Source organism: Chrysochloris asiatica, unplaced genomic scaffold (genome assembly GCF_000296735.1).
Source record: "Chrysochloris asiatica unplaced genomic scaffold, ChrAsi1.0 scaffold00245, whole genome shotgun sequence".
Taxonomy (NCBI): Eukaryota; Metazoa; Chordata; class Mammalia; order Afrosoricida; family Chrysochloridae; genus Chrysochloris; species Chrysochloris asiatica.
In genome coordinates, this window is record NW_006408763.1 from 2,387,315 (window position 1) to 2,411,967 (window position 24,653).

The 24,653-nt window shown below is 40.1% G+C and overlaps 1 protein-coding gene across 1 annotated transcript in view; it reads right to left on the reverse strand.

The window, feature by feature from the left end:
* EML6 (echinoderm microtubule associated protein like 6) overlaps positions 1-24,653 on the reverse strand; it is a 443,186-nt gene that overhangs the window by 45,931 nt on the left and 372,602 nt on the right. The window contains exons 26-27 of the mRNA XM_006873534.1: positions 11,849-12,050; positions 11,611-11,737 (exon numbers count right to left, since the gene is read on the reverse strand). Of these exons, the coding sequence (XP_006873596.1) occupies positions 11,611-11,737; positions 11,849-12,050 (329 nt within the window). The remainder of the gene's footprint in view (positions 1-11,610; positions 11,738-11,848; positions 12,051-24,653) is intronic.

The following is a 24,653-nucleotide window of genomic DNA, read 5'->3' on the forward strand; positions in this document are numbered from 1 at the left end:
GATAGATAGATAGATAGATAGATAGATAGATAGATAGATAGATAGATAGATAGATAGATAGGTAGATAGATATACAGATATTTTGTTAAGTGCCGTCAAGGTGATTCCAACCCATAGCAACCCTGTATAGGGTTTCCAAGGAGCAGCTGGGGAGCTTGAACCACCGACCTTGCAGTTTAAAAGACTTTGCAGTCTGACCCATTAGCCCACAGCGCCACACCAGGACTCCATGTATATATGTATATGAACATGTTTATCTATATAGTGAGATAGATCGAAACCTGGTGTGCGCATTGGGCTGCTAGCCACAAGGTCTGTGGCTCAAACTCAGCTGCTGCTCCTCAGAAACCGAGAGGAGCTGTAAGCAGAGAGTATTGTGCCAGCTGCACAGCATTTTGACTGATTCTGACTGAGACAAGTTATTGTTATTAGGTGCCATTGAGTCAGAAACGGCTCATAGCAACCCTATGCACAACAGAATGAAATACTGCCTGATCCTGGGCCAACCTCACAATCATTGCTATGCTTGAGCCCACTGCTGCTGCCACTGTGCCAATTCATCTTGTTGGGGGTTTTCTTCTTTTTCTCTGACCTTCTACTTTACCAAGCATGATGTCCTTTTCCAGGGACTGGTCCCTCCTGATACTATGTCTGAAGTATGAGAGGCAAAGCCATCTTGGCTTCCAAGGAGCACACTGGCTGTACTCCTTCCAACACAGATTTGTTTGTTCTTTTTGGCAGTCCATGGTACTTTTATTATTCCCCTCCAACACCATAACTCAAATGCATCAATTCTTCCATGGTCTTCCTTATTCACTGTCAAACTTTCACATACATATGAGGTTATTGAAAATACCATGGCTTGGGTAAGGTGCAGCTTAGTCCTCAAAATGATGTCTTTGCTCTTCAACACTTTAAAAAGTTCCTGTGCAGCAGATTTGCCTAGTATATGTAATATATATACATCGTTTGATTTCTTAATGCTGTTTTTGTGAGTGTTGATGGTTGATCCGAGCAAAATGAAATCTTTGACAACTTCAATCTTTTCTCCATTTATATGGATATTGTTTAGCGATCCAGTGGTGAGGATATTTGTTTCCTTTACATTGAGATGCAACACATACTGAAGGCTGTGGTCTTTGGTCTTCATCAGTAAGTCCTCTTTGCTTTCAGCAGACAAGGTTGCATCATTGCATGTTGCAGGTTGTTAATGAGTGTTCCTCCACTCCTGATGCCACATTCTTTTCATATAATCCAGCTTCTTGGATTATGTGCTCAGCATAGAGACTGAGTAAGTATGGTGAAAGACTACAACCCTGGTGTATACCTTTTTTGATTTAAAAAAACTCAGTGTTCTCTTGTTCTGTTTGAATAACTGCCTCTTGAATAACTGAGACACCTAAACACCCCCTGTCACTGACACCCTGCCAGACATAAGGGATCTATTTTGCTAAATGCTACTGAAATGCAGCCTGTGGCAAGGACCTTTCCATTTTAGGGCATTGTTTGTAATGGCCTAAAGGCAAATGTCACATGGCGACCATATCCTGAGGGTTAGAAGTATGGCTAGGGGTACCAATTGCTAACCAACAGAAAGTTCCAGGTTAAGTTACTTTAAAGAGTTTACGTCCAAGTTGGTTTGGGCTTTACTAGAAATTCCAAGGTTGACAAACAACAATGAATTGTGATCACTCAACTCTTAGGGCAATTCTCAGATCTCCAACCAACTGTTAACTGTCATCAAGTCCGTTTCAACGTCTAGTGACCCTGCATAGGATTTTTAAGGTTAGAAATCTCTGTGAGAGCAGAAAAACTCATCTTGCTTCTACAGAGTGACTGATGGGTTCGAACTGCTGACCTTACAGTTCACAGTCCAGTGCTTATCCTATACAGCCAACATGCTTCCCCTCCAACTAATGTTGTTAAGTGCTGTTGAGCTTGTTCTGATGCATAGCAGCCGTGTATAGAGTTTCAGAGGAATAGCAGCTGGGTTTGAATTGCTGACCTATAGGTGTTGTATACTAAACTGAAGCCCCCCCAAAATATTATCCTCCACAATCCTAATCTCAGATTCAACAAGACAGAGCAAGGACAAAGATCTTTTTAGAGATCAGGGCACAGACAGCCAGAGGGGTAGCCAAGTAATCCATCCCACTATGCTGGAAAGAACCTCAGCTAGCTTGAAACTTGGGTCTGCTGGAGCATGTTTTGGCAAACCCATATTCAGGAATTCACTTTCCCTAATTTCGTGGTAAATATGCTGACATGTGTAAAAATTGTTTTGTACTACTTTTGTATACTTTTTGGATAGGTATGTATGTAGTTACACTCCCCCAAATACTTGGGTGTGTATAGTTGGGGATTATGGAAGGTTGTTGTTTTTGTTAAGTGCCGTGGAGTCGGTTCCGACCCATAACGACCCTGCACAGCGTTTCCGAGGCTGTAAATCTTTACAGGAGCAGAAAGCCTCATCTTTCTCCTGCGGAGCAGCTGGTAGTTTCGAAACGTATAAAATATAATCTAAGTAAAATTGTACGGGATGTCTCCTGAACCTGGAAAAACATCCTGATAATCATGGCAGTATGTCTCCTGGCGTTGTAGGTGACGTGAGAAGCCCTAACACTACCTGAGAGACTGCTGTGATCTCCTGCCTTATGCAACCATCTCTGTTGTTGTTAGGTGCCATCGAGTCGGTACCAACCCATAGCGACTTTATGCACAGCAGAATGAAACACTGCCCGCCCGATCCTGGGCCAACCTCACTACTGTTGCCACGCTTGAGTCCATCGATGAGGTCATTTGGTCAATCCATCTCGTTGGGGTCTTCCTCTTTTTCTCTGGCCCTCCACCTTACCAAACATGATTATCCTTGTCCTGTGACTGGTCCTGACTCAACAGCACTTAACAACAACAGTTGGGTTTCTAAGGAGCATTCTGGTGGTTTGAGTCGCTGACCGTGCAGTTCACACTCACCTTGCAATGCCATACCATGACTCCCAAATCCCCTTAAATCTAGGGAAAGACCTGTGCTTTCTGAGTGAGAGAACACAGCCCTACTGAGCCCCAAGTCCTTGGTCCCTCCTATCTCATCTCTCCTCCCAGTCTTGGATGAGAATAAAGTTAAGAGGTCAACACTGGGGCCATAGCGTTATTGGATCCTGAAGGGGTAGCTATTAGTCTGTGGGAAGGGTACAGATAGATAGGACATGCAGTGGTCACTTTGCAGTGGTCACTTTGCCTTAGACCCCAAGATCTACTGTTTGCACACTTGAGGGCGTTGGGGTCAGTAAGCAACAGCTCTGGGTGGGTGGGTTAGGGTAGGGTGCGCCCCCTTCTGGCTTCAAACCCTGACCCAATCAACTCTGGCTGTGGTTTGAAATGGTACAAGCCTATATGTCCACCCAAAGTTTGGACGTTCTAGTAAGCTTCAGGAAAGGGTGCTGCCCCATGAGCTCACCTCCAAAATGATGCCTGGAGCCTGAGGAGCATTTGGTCACTGAAGTTTCACATAATGCTGGCTTTCACACAGTGGCCTGGTCTTTGAACCTTAACCAATGAGGAGTGAGTGCATACAAAGTGGCTGCAAAAAGTTTGTAGACAAATGCCATTAGAAGATAATGGAACTGCTCCCACAAACTTTTTGAAGCTCCCTCGTATCTAAGAAACCAGCAACTAGAACTATAAATTTCAAAATGTCTACAGTTATCCATAAGTAAATGCTACCAAACTTAGACTAACACAGTATAATTTGAGTGAAAAAATGAACTTTTGTTACTTCAGTTTTTTAGGGAAAGACGACCTTCCTGGCTTGAGAGCAGTGGGAGGGTGTGGCAGCCAGCCCAAGCAAGACCTTTCTGAAGAAGGAAAAATATGCTTTGGGACAAGTCAGAATTTTGATTTATGGCTATAAATTATACAATTTATGAGGTGTGGTGGGAGGACAAGATTGAATCTCTCCTTTAGTAAAAGGTTGTAGAATTATAATGTTACAAAAAAATAGTGTAGAAAATAAGTGTTAAGTCCTATTTTAAATCCCTATATTCATTCCTAGGTAGAAATTATAGTTAAAGCCAAAAAACCTGTAAGCTTCAATAGTTAATGAAAAACAATCGACTAAGGTTCAGGAGCTTTGAGAAAGTGATCTGTGAGGTCAGCATTTAGAAAATGTATTTACAAAAATAAAGACAAGCAAATATTTATGTGGCAATGTCTACAAAATAGTTCAAGCTGTACTTATTTTGCTTCTTGTCATTATAGTTAGGTTTCTGTCTCAATACAGGTTTCAACTGAATACATAAAACAAAAACAAAAACAAAAATCCTCTACTATTATTCTAAGGAGCTCTGGTTGCTTAGTGCTTATGAATCGGGCTGCTAACCTCAAAGTCAGCAGTTAAAAACTACCAGCTGTTCCATGGGAGAAAGATGAAACTTTCTGCTCCTGTGAAGATTTACAGCCTTGGAAACCCTGTACAGGGTCACTATGAGTTGGAACCGACTTCACGGTACATAACCACCATTATCATCAGATGTTTGGAGTCCTGGTGTGGCCCTGTGGGCTAATGCATCACACTGCAAAGTCATTTGAACTGCAAGGTCAGCGGTTCAAGCTCACCAGGTGCTCCTTGGAAACCCTATAGAGGGTCGCTATCGGTCGGAATCAACTCGACAGTACTTAACAACAACAATAACAATGCAGATGGTTAAGGAGCCCTGGTAGCTTAGTGGATTATGAGTGGGGCTACTAACCACAAGGTCAGTAGTTCGAATCTACCAGTCACTCTTCAGGAGAATGATGAGGCTTTCTGCTCCCATAAACAGTTACAGCCTTGGAAACCCTATACAAGGTCTCTATGAGTATGAACCAACTCGATGGCACACAACCACCATGCAAATGGTTGGGAGTCCTGGTGTGGCACTGTAGGATAAGGACTGCATTGCTAACTGCAAGGTAGGTGGCTCAAACCCACCAGCTACTCCTTAGAAACCCTATACAGGGTTGCTATGAGTTGGAACTAAATTAACAGTACACAACAATAACAATGCAGATGGTCAATCAAAAGAGTTAGGGTAGGAGGCAAGGAGATGCACACATCTGTATTAAACAGTTGTTGTTTGTGCTGTTGAGTAGGTTCTGACTCATGGTGTCCCTGTAAACGGTTTCCAAGGAGCAGCTGGTAAGTTTGAACCACTAACCTTGCTGTTCAAACTGGACATTAAAAAAATTAAAAAGACTGAACCTGGTCTCACCAGGTATAAGGAGGCAGACTAATTCCTGGCCAAATTTATTAAAATTTGGGTTTTAATAAAACCATATCTCACACTTGGGGATATTATTGTGCCCTTATCTAAAAATTGACAAGAAGAAATGCCTTTGTGACTCACCTCTGTGGTTATTGTACCACAGCACAATATTGGGGTTGCATCTTAAATTGATATGGTTAAACACAAAATTTGGATATTGAAATTTCTATAGTTGTAACTTTTTAAGGTTTTGTGGGGTTTTTGTGGTTTATTGTAAAAATAAAAACCTCTAAAGATGGGCCAAATATGCTTAGATAACTATGTTTTTTAAATATTTGAGATATCAAGATATAATGCAAGTATAAAATTGCAATGAGAAAAAAATTACAATCCTAAATGTACTGTCTTTTATGAGTGTGTTCTTGTAGTACTCCAGACAGCACTGTGGAATCTATGACCCACCAGAATTGTCCCACTTAAATGGGGAAAAGTTTCAAACATCTTTAATGATTTTTGACATTGATTTGGTTGTAGGATTTTTTAAAAATCATACAGATGCAATCGATACTGGGTAATAGATATCCATATTATTCAAAGGCATTTACAAATGATAGAAGTTGCTGTTCAACATTAAAATGGTCTGAGGTGCTCATCTGTGATAATGATATCAGTTTCCATTAGGAAAAACAAAACAAAACAACAGAAACTAAAGGAGAATGATCTGGATATTTTTCGTGTGTTTCTCCAGATTTGCTTTCCATTCTCCTCCAGTCTGCTCTGTACTCTGGGAGGCTGACCTCCATGGAATGTGGGCTCTCTTGTTTTTTACCTTTGGACTGGCTCAACAGAGGCACCTATAGAAGATCAGAAGGTGAAAGGAAGGTGGTTGGGGTGTTTATTACCGGATAGCTCCTTTCTGGAACTCATATTGGCTACCTTCAACCCTCTACCTCAGCAAACGTCCTTCTCGGCCGGCTATATTCTCTATGTCTAGTGACAGCTTCCTCCCCTTTCCCTTTACAGTTAAGGATGGTAATGGCTCCCATCTGTTGCTGTCCCCTGGGTGCCCAATCACTAGCTCTTAACCCTGCCCACATCTTTGGTAACAGTCCTTTCATTAAGATCGCCTCAATTACCTCCTTTCAAGATAGTCTCTTTTGCCTTCTAGGGTCATAGCTAGCACAGAGAGTTCAGGCCAAACTTGAAACACTTAGGTTATTCCTTGCACTGTCTACCAATTTTATGAAATTTTATGTAAGATAGAATTTATGGCTGTTGAATAATATGCCAACTGATTTAGTAGTTGTCTTATTTACTTAATTACAGTCAATTAGAAGTTACTATTTCGTGGACCATAGATTGGTCCTGGGGTGGCCTCTAGTACAATATAAGAGTTTTGTGGGGACTTACAAACCAGAGAGCATTCTTTCCTGCTTGTTTTGAACAGTAGAGATGGTAAAATCTAGAGGTACAAAGGCCATCTTGTTATGTGAGACTGCAGTAACCCAGAGGAAGCAGAATTGAGATAAGGAGAGAGAAATTAGGGTAAAGGGGGCAATATCATGTTTCCCATAGCATGTGAAGTTACCCTAACCCTGGATTTCCATATGTGTGTGAGCCAATAAATTTCATTTTGCTCATGTCAGTTTGGGTTAGGTGACTCCTTTGAAATGGAAAGTACTACTTTATATAAATGAATACTGAAAGCACCATACACTGTCCGAAGAACAAACAAATCTGCCTTGGGTGAACAGACAGAATGCTTCATAGCTCTCAGCATGGCGAGACTTTGTCTCTCATACTTTTGGGCATAATATCAGGAAGGACTGACCAGTGTCTGACAAAGAACATCATGCTTGGAGAAGTAGAAGGTCAGTTTAAAAGAGGAAGACGCAAACAATATGGATTAACAAGGTTGCAGCATCAATGGGCTCGAATATAACAATTGTGAAGATGGCCCAGGTGTGTTTCATTCTGTTATGCATAGGGCCACTAACGAGTCAGAACTGACTTGATGGAACCCAACAACAACCTTACAGATGAAGAAACAATATATAAACTAGATTCGCTATTGGTACTGTGGTGAAAGAAATTCCTTAATTTTATAGACAACTTTAGCAATTTGGTAGTGATAAAATTTTAGGGATTTTGTTACCGTTCAGGAGAGGCATTATGTTTATAATCAAGGTCACAACATAGGGTTTTGGGACCATCCCTTTTAAGCGTTTTATACCTTGAATTGTTTTGAAAAAATGTGCTTCCCTTTTCCTGTTTTTCTTTTCTCAAAAGGAACTTCTTAACATTTTAAATATCTATTAACCAATAATTTTACATTTGTAGATGGACAAAACAGAGGTTACATTATGAGAAAATATGGTAAAGTAGGAAATGAGTGCAAAGGTTTCATGCAAGAGGACATCACAGGTTGGAATTAAGGACTTTAAAGGGGAGGGGAGGTGTAGAAGGGATGTTCTACACCAGAGCAGCTGGGGATGAAGGAGAAGCACTGGAGAGGGGCAGCCCTGAGTGTCCAGGTGAGGTCTTAAAGCATGTTTTCCAAAATCTAAAAAGATTCCATGCCTTTCTTCAGCCCCTCAGCAGAATTACCCAAGGGGCAACCTGGGTAATGACTTATTTGGTAAACAAAATCCAGGATTCCTTTGAGAGCAATTATAAATATTCTTTTATCTATATGATCTCTTTTCAAAAGATTGGAACTGATGATCATACAACTTCTGAAGAATAAGAACTCACAATGTATTAGAAATTGCACAAAGAAGCATGATTCAATGTCTCAAAGTTCTTTTAAAATGAAATAATTTGAGTCTAATTAGAAGCAATCCATGACTATTTTACAAATTAGAAATTCAATTGCTTCACAAATGACTGATGCATAATGTTCAGCTGCCTTTAGGGCGTTTTTCTCGCTTTGACAGATGCTGTGCTCATCTCACAGTTTCTATCTGCTTTCAGAAGGCAGAAAGGGATTTCAACCTGACGTAGGGCTGCCTGAAACACTGGTAAGAGGAAAAACAGGTCCCTCCCTATGGTTTTTCAAACTCACTTCTCTTGTGATCCCTGAGGATCTATTGGTACATTATTGGTACATCACCTGACCTAGATGTTCGAAAAAGGCACAAGCAGGTATTTGCAGGTATCTGCAGGTCTGAAGAGGAGGGAACAATTAAGGAAAGGGAAGAGAAGAGAAGTGACATTTCTCTGTCTCATTCCCAGGACACCAGAGTTCTTAGAACCTGTTTGTACCCAGTTGAAGACTAGGGCATAGCTGCCTGACTTACTGTCATGAGTCTTGCCTGTGCTAGGGGCTGCTCTTACTCCACTTTCCATCTTTATCCTGCTTTCTCACCCATCTCCGAATTCCCTGACTTGCCTGATGTCCCCCTCTCCACTACAGTTTAGAGGCTGCCAACGTCTCTGAAGTTCAGGCGTCCCCAAAATGACTGACAAGGACTGCCTGAGACTGCTTGTTCCTGGTCTGATTATGATCTGTATCCCTGGAGCTGCTATGCCAGATCCTTCCTGGCTAGTCACCCCTTCCTGGTGTGGGCTGTTCTGCTCCCAGCATGCTGTGCGGCTGGCACGCTGCTCTCTGCTTACTGCTCCTCTGGGAACTGATGCTGTCAAGGCTTCTTGAGTTATCAAGGAAGTCTTCACAGAACAGGCTTCATTAATCTGCAAAACCCTGCATTTATCTTAACACCGCTTTTTCAACTACCCATGTCCTTAAGTACACGCTGTTATAAGTATAACCCTGTTATACGTTGGAGTCCTGCTGTGGCACTGCGGGTTAATGCGCCAGACTGCAAAGCCATTTGAACTGCAAAGTTGGTGGTTCAAGCTCACCAACTGCTCCTTGGAAACCCTATACAGGGTTGCTATGGGTCGGATCGACTTGTCAGCACTTCACAACAACAATCTGTTATACATTGTTTTTAAAAAAATGCTCTTAAATATTGAAATGCCTATCCCTATGTGGTACTGTGGGTTAATGCACTGGACTGCAAGGTCGGTGGTTCAAGGTCACCAGCCACTCCTCGGAAATACAAGTGGTGGTGGGTCAGAACCTACTCAAAGGTACTTAACCATAACAACAGCAACATATCTTATGGCCTCAGATTGGCGTTCTAGTGTGGTATTGTAGGATAAGTATTTGACTGCTAACCATGAGGTTGGCGGTTCAGACCCACCAGCCACTCCTTGGAAGCCCTGCACGGGGTTGCTATGAGTTGGAATGGACTTGACGGCACTTAACAACAACAACACATCTCATAAAGGGTCCTGTTGTAGCCCTGTAGGGATAAGCACTAGACTGCTAACCATAAGGTTGGCGGTTCAAACCCACCAGCTGCTCCTAGAAAACCCTCTTACAGGATCATTATGAGTTATAACTGACTAGACAGCACTTAACAACTAACAACATCTCATAAGAAAGAGTCCTCGTTGGGGCAGTGCTTACGTGATTGGCTGCTAAAGGTTAGCAATTTGAACCTACCAGCTGCTCCCAGAGAGAAAGATAGGGCAGTCTGTGTCTGTAAAGATTACAGCCTAAGTTGTTATGATTTGGAATCCACTTGCCAACAACAGGTATCCAAGTATATCTCATAATATTAGGATATATCTTTTTTGTAAGGAAAAGAATAGCCAAGCCTGTATGTGTTCATCTATGACAAGTCTCCAATCTAGTATGATTGAGAAAATGAGGTAGCTTCAAAATAAAATGAGTTGACTTGGCTTTTCTCCTAAAGCTCTTTCTGAGTGACTTCTACAGTCCAGTGGTGTATTATGCTAAGATCCAAACCAGCCTTTAAGATACAATCAACCTAGTCAAATTGCTCATTCTTGTCTTCTAAATAAAATAAGAATGACTCATCTATACCTCTTCTTGCCTGGGTTTCTCTTTGGGCAAATCTGTAAACATCTCATACTTGCCCAATTTCAGAAGGGGCAGGAGGAGGGAGAGTAGAGGAGCCAAGTGAACCCATTTCAAAATGTTATGTGAAATTGGAAAGGTTGTGCAATCTTTTCTCAAAAGAATGTCTAATTAAGCCAAATGGGTTTTTTGGAGTGGATTACTTAAGTGAGAGGCCAATTCGTGTACTTATTTACTTATGGGTTGTTTTTCCAAAATTCTAGAACTAGATTCATTTAAATTATTTTCTCCTATGGCCATTAAAAAAACATATTGTATGAAAAATAAAATTAGACTTCACAAACCAATGCAGATAAATCTCTCAGATTCTTTTTCTTCATGGAACGAGAACACTGAGCCTTCATTGTAACAAAGACGTAAGGGGGTTTTGGGAGTCCTATGTGTTAGATGCTTTCCTCTGAGTAGTTGCCCACTACCATGCTATCAAGCTTGTTTTAATGTCTGGCACTAAATCGATGGAGGAGGAGATGACACTTTAGTTCTTTTAACCTAAATTCCAACCTAATAGTAAGAGGTGAAAGATCAGACTATTAAGCAGAACACCACATCAAATGGGAAAAAAATCTTGCAGTCTGAGAAACTACACAGTGTGGGACCTATGCACTTGTGAACAGTGAGCTCATCTCAATGTGAGAATCCATAGAGAATTTCTTAAACATTTGAGATTCACAAAATTCTCTTTAGATTTAAGAGTTGTTATCCAATATTTGTCCTCCCATAGTATGAATGTGATAAATTAAGTAATTATGACAATTATGAGATTTTAAAAAGAAATACAAAAATGCTTGACAATATATCTTACTAATACTTATAGTTTATCAAAAAGATCTAAAAGAATACCTGAAAACTCTTTAAAAATAGTATCCAAGGCAACACAATCAAATTGATTACACCTGGCATCGCCAACCCCACTGGAACAACTTGAGGGAGATTAAAGGCATAGTAAGAGAAGGTACACTAAGTAACAGTCAGGTGCCTTAGGTCCACAGACAGGTGTCTTAGGAAACTGGAAAAAGAGAGGAAGTTTGTTTTTTCATAACCCCACACATACTCCTGCACCACCACCGAAGTCCTACCTCTCTAACCAGCAAGCTTCCCTCTCAGCCATCACATTCAGAATGGCTTTTGGGCTATCCTGACATCCTCGCCAGGTAAAGCAAAGTCACGTTTAACTGAATCCCACGTCTACTGAAGTCATAGTGCATAACCAACATCTACAAGGTATGACTCACCATTGATGTATACTGAGGGCAGTGGACAGTCTTATCCAGCTTGAGCCTGTGTGCAGGTCAAGACTCTGTATGTATATAGACTTACTCAAAGAGCACATTTGAAGGCAAAGAAAATGCACTCTGCTTTAAATAAGTTTCTTGTCTTCAGGTATAACAAATGCCAACAAACCTTGCAACCCCATACCTTTCTTCCACTGAAACTTCTTTCAGTTGCTGGTGTGGTTTTGTGCCCTCCATCTCCCTGATGCTCACGGCATAGATCTTGGTAGTGTAATCGATGGCCTTTTCTCTAGCAACATCACTGTCGTAGCCTCAAACAACAGAGAGAGATTGGAGAGTAGGGCTGGTTTGCAGTAGCAGCACAGGAAGGGTGTTGAAGAGGTTGTGGGTGGCAAGGGAAGTGTGTGGCAGGAGGGGCTCACCTCCATCTTCTTCTGCATCTGTGTCGGACTCCTCACTGTCCACCAGCTTGCTCTCCTGAGTCCCCACAAACTCCCTTGTCCAGATCATCAGGGCTGTGTCGGCGCCACCGACTGTGAGCAGCACCGAGTCATTGTGCAGCCATCTCACGTTGGTCACATGTGCACTGTGCCCTACGTACTTCTTGAATCTTGCGTGCTGGCCCTGGAACACAAAACACGTGAGTTATTATCCATCCAGATCTCATTACTCAAATTCCTAGCTCTGGACTACTTCATCCATGTTATATTCCACAGAGGTTTCTACTGGATAAAAGTAATTTCATTAAAGCAGCAATCTCCCTAAATTTCTGTAGAAGAGAAGTTCCATGGGAACAGGACTAGGTCTCTTTTGTGATAAAACAGTGCCTGGCACTGCTTAATAGGTCCTCAATAAATAATGGGCCTTGGTATGGCACTGTAGGATAAGCATTGGCCTGCCTATGGCAAGGTCGGTAGGTCAAACCCATCAACTGTTCCACAGAAACCTAATACAGGGTTGCTATGAGTTGAAACCGGCTCTATGGTACTTAACAACAACAATGAATAATAGGCCCTCCATAAACATTCTTTGAGGAATGAATAAAACATTAGATTATAGAACCTATTTTGGGGAGTCTTGGCACTGTGGGCTAATGAGTCAGATGTCAAAGTCATTTGAACTGCAAGGTTGGTGCTTCAAGCTCACCAGTTGCTCCTTGGAAACCCTGTACAGGGTTGCTATGGGTCAAAATGGACTCCACGGCACTTAACAACAACAACAACAACAAGGAATGTAAAGGAGCCCTGGTGGTGCAGTGGGTTAATCTTTGAGCTGTTTGGGGTGCTAAACTGCAAGGTCAGTGCTTCAAACTCACAAACCACTCCACAGGAGAAAGATAAGGCTGTCTGCCTCTGTAAACAGTTAAAAGTCTTAGAAATCCTAAGGAGCAGTTCTACTCTGTCCAGCAGGGTCACTATCAGTTAGAATCAATTCAATGACACTAGGTGGTGGTGGCAAAGGTAGTGTAAGGAATCCCTGGATGATGTACATGGATAAGTGCTGGACTACTAACTAAACGGCTTGCAGCCCAAACCCACCCAGGGGAACATGGGAAGAAGGCTTGGCAATCTGCTTCCAAAAGATCACAGCCTTGAAAACCTGTGAGGTGATTCTATTATGCACATATGGGTCACTGTGAGTTGGAACTGGCCCTATGGCAACTAACTACATAAGGCAATGCCAGGTTCCAGGCCAGTGGAAATGGTATTAGCCAAAGGCTTACCAGTTTAAATCTACCCATCATCCTGCTGTGGGTTAGTGTACTGGACAGCAAAGTCGATTTGAACCACGAGGTCGGCAGTTCAAGCTTACCAGTAACTCCTTGGAAACTCAATACAGGGTTGCTATGCGTTGGAACCGACTCGGTGGCACTAACAACAACAACATCAATCTACTTTTGTAAGATTGTTGTGATGAACTTGAACTGCCAACCTTGAGGTTGAAACTGACTTTGCAGTCCAGCACATGAACTCACAGCACCACACCATTAAGATTACAGTCCCTGAAAACACCATGCAGTGCAGTTCTACTCTGACTAGCCTGCAGTCACCATGAGTTGAAATCAAGTCCATGGCAATGGATTTTTTTGTTGTTGTTGTTTAGGTTTTAAGGTATTATCTGTCAATTTGTTGTTCTGTGGTGGTTTACATGTTGCTATAATGGTGGCAACTATGCCACCAGTGGGAGTCCTGGTGTGGTGCTGTGGGTTAATGTACCAGATTGCAAAGCCATCTGAACTGCGAGGTCGGTGGTTCAAGCTCACCAGCTGCTCCTTGGAAACCCTATTCAGGGTCGCTATGCGTCAGAATTGACTCGACGGCACTAAACAACAACAACAACAATGCCACCAGTATTTTAGATGGGTCACCCATGCTGGACAAGTTTCAGCAGTGCTCCCAGACTAAAACCATCAGGGAAGAAAGACCAAAATTAGCTAATGAAAGTCCTATGGATTACAACTGTTGTATATTGTTCAGAATAGTGCTGGAAGATGAGTCTCCTAGGTTGAAAGATACTCAAAACCCACAGTGGCTACACCAATAAATTAAAAAATACCAATATCATAAAGATGGCATAGGACTGGGCAACATTTTGTTCTGTTATACATAAAGTTGCTATGAGTCAGAGCCAATTCCATGGCAACTAACAACAAAATCAGTCACATACAAAACTGGTTTCTGTCTCTCTGAAGTATCAAATGTGCCATCTCACAGGAGTCTAGTGTAAAGTCCTGAGTGTGAGTCTGGCTGATATTTGAGATAATAAATGTCTTCCCATGCTTATAATTTATAATCAATTATTCCACTGGACGAATGGACCACATGACCATCAGTCTCCATGACCCTGAGACCAGAAGAACTAGGTGGTACCCAGCTACCACTACCAACTGCTCTGAAAGGGATCACAGCCTCTGAAAAGGATGGGTAGAGTGGGAGGAAATGTGGAACAAAACGAAAAATTAGAAAAAAGACTGGTCCAATAGAGAATGGAGGAACTGGAGACAATGGCCCTCAGCCACCCTACATGTCTAGAACTAAACTCTGTCTTGTGGCTCAATTTTCAGCCAAGCTGAAGAAAGGTATATATGGGGACAGCAACACTAGTAACATATGCTTATCATGGAATGATCTACCACCATTCAATATAAAAAGAGCAACATTTACCTAATATTACCTAACATAGTTTACCTAACAAAGTTCAAACTTGTTTTATGGAGGGGCCTACAATCATTGAGATGAACTATATGCTTTGATGATTGTAAAACGAGTAACCTGCTCTGTATACCTCCACTCAATGGACAATAAAATGTTTCAAATAAAATAAAACCTGTTTTAAATTGAAAAAAAAAAAAAAAAAAGTCTTCCCAGTCATTCCCCATCATGGCTTCTGAACCACAAGAGCAAGTAGGATTTAAAAGGAACATAACAGTTTTGGTTACAGAAAACTGGAAACAAATTCTACATTTAAAAAACATTCAAATCATTGGTTTAAAAACAAATGGACATAAATAATAAACAAAATAAGTATCCGTAAACAAAAACGTGATCAAATAAATGAAATCACAACGTAATAGTAATTACCAGAAGCTTTCCTATGTGCTTAGGTCCCAACACATTCATCCCCTGGCAGGACTCTAAGTGGGCCAACTCCAAGACAGGCCAGACAAGGTGGGAGCAGAAGCTGGTACCAGACACCAGCTTCCATTTTTGGCTCATCAGTCATTGTTGTTATTGTTAGGTGCCGTAGAGTCAACTCCGACTCATAGCAACCCTATGAACAACAAAACAAAACACTGTCCACTCCTGCTCCATTCTCACAACCGCTGTTATGTTTGAGCCCATTGTTGCTGCCACTGTGTCCGTCATGAGCCATTGCTGTTGTTGTTAAGGGCCGTCCAGTTGGTTCAGACTCTTAGTGACCCTGTATAGGGCATCTGGGGACCAGATGGTGGGTTTGAACCACCGACCTTTGTGTTAGCAATCCAGTGCTACAGCAATGGCCCAAATAGCTACAACAGGAGCCATTTAAAGAGGTGGAGATTTTCTGTCCTCCCAGGAAGACCTTATGCAATATGGCAAGCTACATGAACTCTCTGAGGTCAGGAGGGCCATCAGTGTCCCAGATGAAAACTTTATTAAATAATTAACAAGAGGCTTCCAGAGGGTTTTGGACTATCATGCTGGAGAACCTGAAACCAGCACAGACACATGGAAGGAAACAGGTGCATGAGAGTGTGTGACTAAAATACTCCTGGTCAAGAGCGCTCTGTGTTTGGCTGACCCTAACCTGATGGCAGAGTGAATACCCACTCCTCAGCAGAGTCCTGAGTCTAGAAAATGTAGTGAAGCAAACAGACAGAAGCAATTCCAGGAAGCCTTCCAGAGTCTGTAGGTTGCTGGCAAATAGGTGACCAAGACAAGAATTTCCAAGGGAAATTCTGACCAGGTGGGAGTCAGAAGGTGTGGGAACAAAGAACACAGTGTCCTGCTGCATGTGCTTTGCTGGTGTTCTTGCTGGAAGTAGGAACCCCTACCCACTAGTTCTACACAAATGCATGTGAATTTTTTTTAAGGAAGGAAAAAGTTGAAGATTGTCCTTGATATTCTTACTTATAAGTTAGAACACTGGATTTCTACATAGGATGCAAGCAAGCATACAAAAGAAAGGTTGGGGGAAGAAAGAACCCTAAGAAGCTGACAGGATGAGAATTGGGCTTCAGAGAGAAGGAAAGTGATACAAAGGAGAAAGAGAAAGGGTAAAAAACTCTGAGCCATAAAAGGTACCTAACAAAGCTGAGATTCTTCCAGCAGAGGAAACAAGATCACCCCTCTCTTGTTAGGTGCTGTTGAGTTGGTTCCAACTCACAGCAACTCTATGAATAACAGAAAGAAACATTGACCAGTCTTGTACTATCCTCACAATTTTTACTATGTTTGAGCCCATTGCTGCTGCCACTGTATCAGTCCATCTCCTTAGGGATTTTCCTTTTCTCCTATAACCCTCCACCTTACCAAGCATGCTGTCCTTCTACGTGGACTGATTCCTCCTGAGAACATGTCCAAAGAATGAGAAAAGAATTCTTGACATCTTTTCTTCTAAGGAGCATTCTGGCTGTATTTCTAAGACAGATTTGTTTGATCCTCTGGCAGACCAGGGCACTTTCAATATTCTTCTCCAACACTACAATTCAAATGCATCAATTCTTCTACAGTCTTCCTCATTCATTGTCCAACTTTCAAATGCATATGAGGCAACTGAAAATACTATGGCTTTGGTCAGGCACACTTTAGTCCTCAAACTGACATCTTTGCTCTTTATTGTTATTGTTGTTCAGTGCTGTAGAGTCCATTCCAACTCATAGAAACCCTGAATAGGGTTTCCAAGGAGTGGCTGGTGAGTTTGAACTGTTGACCTTGTGGTTCAAACTGACCTGAGCTTCAGTACTTTATTCCACAGTGCCATACCAGGACTGAAAAAAGGTCTTTTGCAGCAAGCTTGCATAGTATAATATGTCATTTGATTTTTTGCCTGATGTTTCCATGAATGCTGATTGTGGATCCAAGCAAACTGAAGTGTTTGACAACTTTAATCTTTTCTTCATTTATCATGATGTTATTTATTGGTCTAGTAGTATGCATTTTTGTTTTCTTTACATTGAGGTACAACCCATACTGAAGTGTTTGATCTTCATCAATATAAGTGTTTTAAGTCCTCTTAACTTCTAGCCAACAAGGTTGTGTCATCTGAATATTGCGGGTAGTTAATGAGTCTTCCTCTAATCCTCCAAACTGAATAAGTATGGTAAAAGGATACAACCCTAACACACACCTCTCCTGATTTAAAACCATTCAGTATCCCCTTGTTCTATTCTAACAACTGCCTATTTGTCTATGTATATTGTGCCTCATGATCACAATGAAATGTCTGGAATACCCATACTTGGCAATGTCATCCACAGTTTGTTAAGATACTTTTAGTCAAATGACTTTGCAGTCAATAAAGCACAAGTAAACATCTTTCTTGTATTCTCTGTTTTCAGCCAAGATCCATCTGACATCAGCAATGACAGCTCCCTGTTGATGTATTGCTGTAACCATTAATTAGTTATCTTAAAAAATTATATTTACAGATAATGTCAGTAATATCATTCAATGATCTCTGGAATAAGAACAAATATAGATCTCTTCCATTTAGTTGGTCAGGTAACTGCCTTGCAGATTTTTTGGCATAGATGTCTAAGTTTGTTGAAACATTTTAATTTGTATTCTTTCAATTCCTGGAGTCTTGTTTTTCTCCAATGTCTTCAGTGCAGCTCAGGCTTCTTCCTTCAATACTATGAGCTCTTGATCATTTGCTACCTTTTGAAATGTTTGCGCATCAACCAATTCTTTTGGGTTTAGTGACTATTTTTTCCCATCTTCTTTTGATGCTTTTTGCATCCATCAATATTTGCCCATAGAATTCTTTAACATTTCAATCCACGGCTTGGATTTTTTTCTTCAGTTCTTTCAGCTTGAAAAACGTAAACTATGTTCTTCCCTTTTGGTTTTCTAACTCCAGGTCTTTGCACATTTCATCATAATACTTAACTTTATCTTCTCAAGCTGCCCTTTGATATTTTCTGTTCAGCTCTTTTACTTCATAATTTATTCCAGTTATTATATATATATATTCTTCCAGTTATTGAGCTTATGCTCTCATAAAGATTTACAGCCCAAGAAACCCAGTACAGTGTCACTATGTGTCAGAACCGATTCCATAGCACATAACCACTCAAGAGCGGAGTCCTGGTGTGGTGATGTGAATTAATACATTGTGCTACAAAGTTGGCTTGAACTGTAAGACCAGCAGTTCAAACTCACCAGCCGCTCCTCGGAAACCCTATACAGAGTCGCTATAGGTCAGAACTGACTTGATGGCACTTAACAACAAATAACAACACTTGAGAGCAACTTTTAGAGTCTCTTCTGACATCCATTTTGTCTTTTCTTTCTTTCCTCTCTTTTTAATAACCTTTTGTTTTCTTCATGGATGAAGATCTTGATGTCATCCCACAACCCTTCTGGTTTTCTGTCATTAGTATCTTATGAATCAAATCTGTTCTTGAAATGGTTTCTAAACTCAGATGGAATATATTCAAAGTCATGTTTTGTCTCTTGTTGACTTGTTTTAAATTTCTTCAGCTTTAGGTTGACTTGTATTTGAGCAAGTGGTCTCCTTCACAGTTTGCTCTTGGCCTTGTTTTGGCTGATGATATTGAGCTTCTCCATTGTCTCTTCACACACAAGTATTCAATTTTATTTTTGTGTATTTCATCTGGCAAGGTTTATGCTGTTTAAAAAAGGTATTTTTAATGAATAAGCCATTGGTCTTGCAAAATAAGATTGCCAATCTCCAGCATGATTTCTAACACCAAGGTCATATATTCCAACAACTGAGCCTTCCTCCTTGTTTCCAATTTCATATTCTACTCTCCAGTAATTATCAATGCATCTTGATTGCATGTTTGATCAATTTTAGACTGAAGAAGTTGATGAATTCTTAATTTCATCATCACTGACTTTAGTGGTTGGTGTGGAAATTTGAATAATAGTGGTAATAACTAGTCTTCCTTGTAGGTGTATGGACATTATTCTGTTACAGCCAGCATTGTCCTTCAAGATAGATCTTAAAATGTGTTTTTTGATGAATGAGGCACCATTTCTTTTCAATTTGTTGTTCCCAGCATAGTACACCATATGATTGTCTAATTCAAAATATCCAATACCAGTCTAGTTCAGTTCTCTAATACCTAGGATATTGACTTTATGCATTCCATTTCATTTTATATGACTTCTAATTTCTTAGATATATGCTTCATACATTTCATGTTATGATTATTAATGGGTATTTGCAGTTGTTTCTTATTTTGAGTTGTGCTCCATCAGTGAATGAAGGTCCCCAAAGCATGATGCCATTCACGTCATTATGGTCAACTCGAATTTGAGGAGGTAGCTCTTCCCCAATCATATTTTAAGTGCCTTCCAACCTGAGAGACTCATCTCCTGACATTATATATAACAATTTTTGCAGCTATTCATAAGGTTTTCAATGGCTAACCATTCAGAAATGGTCAATCTCTCCATCTTCTTAGTCTGGAAGCCCCACTGAAACCTGTCCACCATGGGTGAGCTTAGTGGTATATAAAATATTGGTGTAACACACAGCAACACACAAGTCACTGCAGTATGACCAAATGACAGATGAATGCTGGGATTACTGCTCCAGAGAACAATGAAGAAAATCTGCAGACACTAAAAGATGCCACAGAACCAGATGTTGCCCCAGAAGGAAGAGGCTGGCAGGGCTATTTAGTTCCCTGTAGAGAGCCTCATGCACGTCCTTGCTGTTATCTGATGAAGCTGCCTTCCTGGGGCATCATACTGAGCTGTGCAAATCTGCTACACCCATGGGACTCATTCATTTACCATAAACTCTCTCTTGAATTGAGTTATGAGAGACTCATGGGTGAAAGAGTCAGAAGAACCTGGGATATGTCTCCAAAGTGATGGTTATTATCCACTTTTAGGTGAGAATATACTTGAGAAGCTGATTAAAACTATGGACCTTCTCTCCCTATGCACAACATTCCACACATAACATCTCTGTCTTACAATTTTGTACACAAGGCTCCTCTCTCTCTCTTTCTCTGTCTCTCTCTCTATATATATATCAATTTCTACAGTCTTTTGATGTTCAGAGAAGACAAATTAAGGACTTAATAGTGCAGAGTACTAAAATTAAGTGAATGGCATGGTTGTATTTTCACTACTTTGCTTAATGTGAGAAACAGTTTTAATTTTCCTGGAATCCTGATTTCTGGGGCCCATGGAGGTTAAGATGACCCACTCAGGCCTTTACCCTGAGATGATCTTTTAAAACTTGAGCCTTGAGCAGACAAGTTTACTAAAAGTCTCCTTTAAGTCAAATAATAATGTTGCTGGTAAGTGCTGTCCAGTCGGTTTTGGTTCCCAATATTGTTGCTAATTAATGAAGACTATTTTGCCTTGAGCTCTGTGCTCTTTTGAAGAATTATCTTACGTGTAGTCACTTTTCAGAAACAGGAACTCCAGGTGTCCCATAACTGGAACCTGTGTTTAGGGTAATTTGTTACTAAAAAAGATCTGTTTGGGCCTCATCTCCATGTCAGTGATGATAAGATCTTTGGAAGTTCTCTCATCTCTGGAATACTTTGATTCTAGTCAGAAGTGTTGCTTGATTTGCAAATCATATTAAATAAACTTCAAATCAATTTATACCATTACTATGATTTTTGTCTAAACAAGTGGAAGGACATAGTTTTGGGAAGGAAGAGAGGTGATGGAATGCAGTCAGCTAGCTATATTATTGTTGTTGTTAAGTGTCAAATTGGTTCCAACTCACAGTGACCCTGTGTAGGGTTTCCAAGGAGCAGCTGGTGGGTTGGACTGCTGATCTTATGGTTCACAGTCCAGTGCTGATCCTTAAGGACAGAACCTGACCTTCTGGACCATGGTTAAGGTGTTTTAAAAGTAGGTGCACTAAGGCAAAGGGCAGAGTCTTATGGGGACTGAAGACAGTCTGGTTATCAGGAGAGTAATAATCTAATAGAGAAAGCTGTAAAACAGAACATTTTAAGGATACATGCTTGTCATGGAGATAAAAATGCCTGGAAGAGCTGTCTAGTTAACTACTGGAGAAGGAATATGAGTAAAAGTTCAAGGATAAGACTTCCAATCTCAGCTGTCTAACAAGTAGAACTTGAAATGTGAACACTGAGAATTGTGTGGTAATAGATCATAGGTGTCACCAAGACTCAATAGCAGTGGGATTGTGAACTTTATTCACTGTATCCAGGGTGGGTGGACAGTGTGACTATATAGCTAAGACCATGTCTAAAGAAGAGAACATGTTCTATGAAAATCAAATGAAAAAACAAGAGAAGGAAGAGAAGTGATACTCTCAAAGAGTTAATATTGGACTGTGGTTTTCAAATAATTTTACAATCCAAGAATGAAAAGGAGTACAAACCAATTTAAAATAATGGCAACAAAATTTGTAGAGACACTTCACAGATGAAAATAGACAAATGCCAATAAGCATATGAAAAAATGATCAATATCACCAGTCATTAAGGAAATGTAAATTAAAAACACAATGAGATAGCACTATCTACCTCCCCAGGACAGCTATAGTTTATAAGTCTGACAATACCAAATCTTGGCAACTGGAATTCGTTTATATTTTTAGTAATAATGCAAAGTAGTAAAATAACTTTGGAACAATGTCTGGGAGTTTGTTTAAAAAGTTAAGCATACATTTCTCCCTATGACCTAGAAATTCCATATCCACATATTTACCAAAGAGAGGTAAAGCATATAAGGACTTGTACAAAAATGTTCACAGTAGCTGCATCATAACCCCAAATTGGAAAAGCCTAGGCCTGTCTCAATAGGTGAGAGGGCAAACTGTTTTATACGCATATAGCAGAATTCCATTCAGTTATGGAAAAGGACAATTAAATATTTAGTTTTAGAGTTTAATATAAAACTTCTGTACAGCTCTTAGGAAAAAGGGCAAACTTAATGGATATAAAATATTTCAACTACGAAAAATATTTGAAGACAATAAGTAAATATTAAGCACTAACTCGGTACCCACACTCTGATAGGAACTGTTGTAGATACAATCCAAGTCTATTCCTTGAAAAGTTTACATATGGAAGTATTATAGAAACAAACAAGCTATCTTTCAGAATTTACCGTAATGTTTGCAATTTTTATGCTGTAGTAAATGAAACAATAATTAAATTACAGGAGAAAAAGTAATGGACTGTTGATACACACAACATGAATGAAGGTCAGAAACCATCCATATCTTAATGAAAGAAGCCCAGAACCAAAGAATAACTACTACATGATTCCATTTATATGAAGTTCTGGAGCAGGTAAAACTAACCTCTGGTGATAAGCATCAGAGAATCATTGTTCCAACTGAGGGTGGAGTAAGTGTGAGGACAGACCCAAAAGGAGCAGGAAGAACTTCCTAGGGTTATGATAATATTTTGTATCTTGATAGCAGTTAGAGTTGCAAAGGTATACTACATTTATATACTTCACTCAAGAAGAATTAAAACAACAACAACAAAAAACAAATCAACAAAATAAATGAAAAAACATTAGTAAACATGCAAAAACAGCAAACAGAAATACAGAAAAGTAGTACAAAAACTTCAGGAATAGATAATACATTGGTAAAACAAAAGAGTAGAATTGAATCGATGGAAGATAGAATTAGCAAACTAAAAGACAAATCTCTTAATAGTAATCTATTAGAAGAACAATCAGAAAAAAGAATTAAAAAAACAAAAAGTAAAAGGAGAAGAAAGCATAGGAACTATGTGGGACACCATGAAGAGGAAAAACTTTTGTGTGACCGGAATCCGAATTCCATAATAGGAAGAGACAAACAAACAAACAAGATTTGGCTAAGATTTGTTAAAAGAAAACTTCCCTAATATCAGGAAAGACAAGAAAAAAATTTATTTTAAGAAGAACAATGAACCCGAAATCTAAAAAACTCCACAAGAAATTCAGCAAAGGTATATCATAATCAAACTTTACAAAACCATAGACAAAGAAAGAATCCTGAAAGCAGCTCAAGAAAAACTAAAACACAAACCTTGGTACAAATCATGCAGACAAGAAGGCAATGAATGGGGAGACAGATGATCCCATAAAACCTCGAAAGAAAAAACTGCCAACCAAGAATTATGTATCCAGCAATACTGCCCCTCAAATGCAATGGTGAAATTAGGACATTCCCAGATACTCAGAAATGAAGGGAATTTGTAAAAATCAGGCCAAACGTATAAGAAATGCTAAAAGAAGTCCTTTGAACAGAGAACCAACAACAACAGACAGTAACTGAAGATTAAGGCACATGAGAACATCGTCTGGAAATCAAAGCAGATATAGAAGTATCAAAAATAAAATAAATCTACAAGACTGAAAATAGGGAACCAGAGAAGTCAAGTTATAAATTGTGATACTAACAAAGCAAAAAAAGGGAATAAATGATATAGCTGCAGAACTTCCAAACGGAGAAGTCAAGATGATATCAAGATAGAATGAACTGTTTTAAACGTGGGAAGAGAATAACACATTACAGGTAACCTCAAAGACAGTAAGAGTCTCAACATAATAAAGAAGAAGAAAATCATAAAGTTTCAGTAAATACTAAAACAGTAGCAACAAAAGAAAATGATTAGAAATTTGTTTAAAAAACTCGGCACAGAAAAACTTATCGACCAAAGAAATCATCACATCATATGCACACAAACACAGCAAAATGATAGCAGTAAATTCATACCTATCCATAATTACACTGACTGTAAATGGATTAAAATTACACGAGTCAACTTGGAGCAAAAAGATGGCAGATCGGGTGGAAGAGCAGTAAAGGAACTTCGCCAACAACAACACAGAATACCCGACCAAGCGGGCTCAGAGGATGGTCCCAGAAATCTGAACCACATATAAAGGAATACTTAGAAAGTTGGAAGGCTCACAGTTGGCAGAATTTGTGGCAGAAGCAAGAAATCTATTGCTTTCTAGGCCAGGACACTCGGCTGCTCCAGGAGATGCCATCTTGGGTGAGACCACGTGGGGAAAGGATCGGAGCGGCCACATACACCTGGCAGAACCGCTGAGATAAAGGTGTGGACATTCTTTTCTTCTGGTATCTGTTCATTAGTCCCTTGCTATCTGTGCACCTCCATTCTGGTGACTACAGGGGTGCCTGAGCTAGTGGACACCCCAGCCACAACCTCAGAGGGTTCTACTACGCATGCACAAAGGTCTCCTCGAAATTTAAAGAGACAGTTTCCAATTAAAACCAAACGGCCACAACCAGCCCAGGACTATTTCCAACTAGAAAAAAAGGCCTGAACGGGGATTGTGGAGTGGGACAAGCAGACAAAAGAGGAAATAGGCCGAAAATTAAATCCTAAATTACATCAAAACGACCAACAGTGGTATCTTGAAACTTCTCAGGAAGAAGAGTGAAAAGGGAAGCCCATTTCCTAATCACATCTACCTGGAGGCATTCAGAAAGCATAAAAAATACCAAAATACATACCCATCTAAAAATATTCACAGATAACCCCTGAAGATGCCCAAAAGAAGCAGATGACCATATCTGCACATG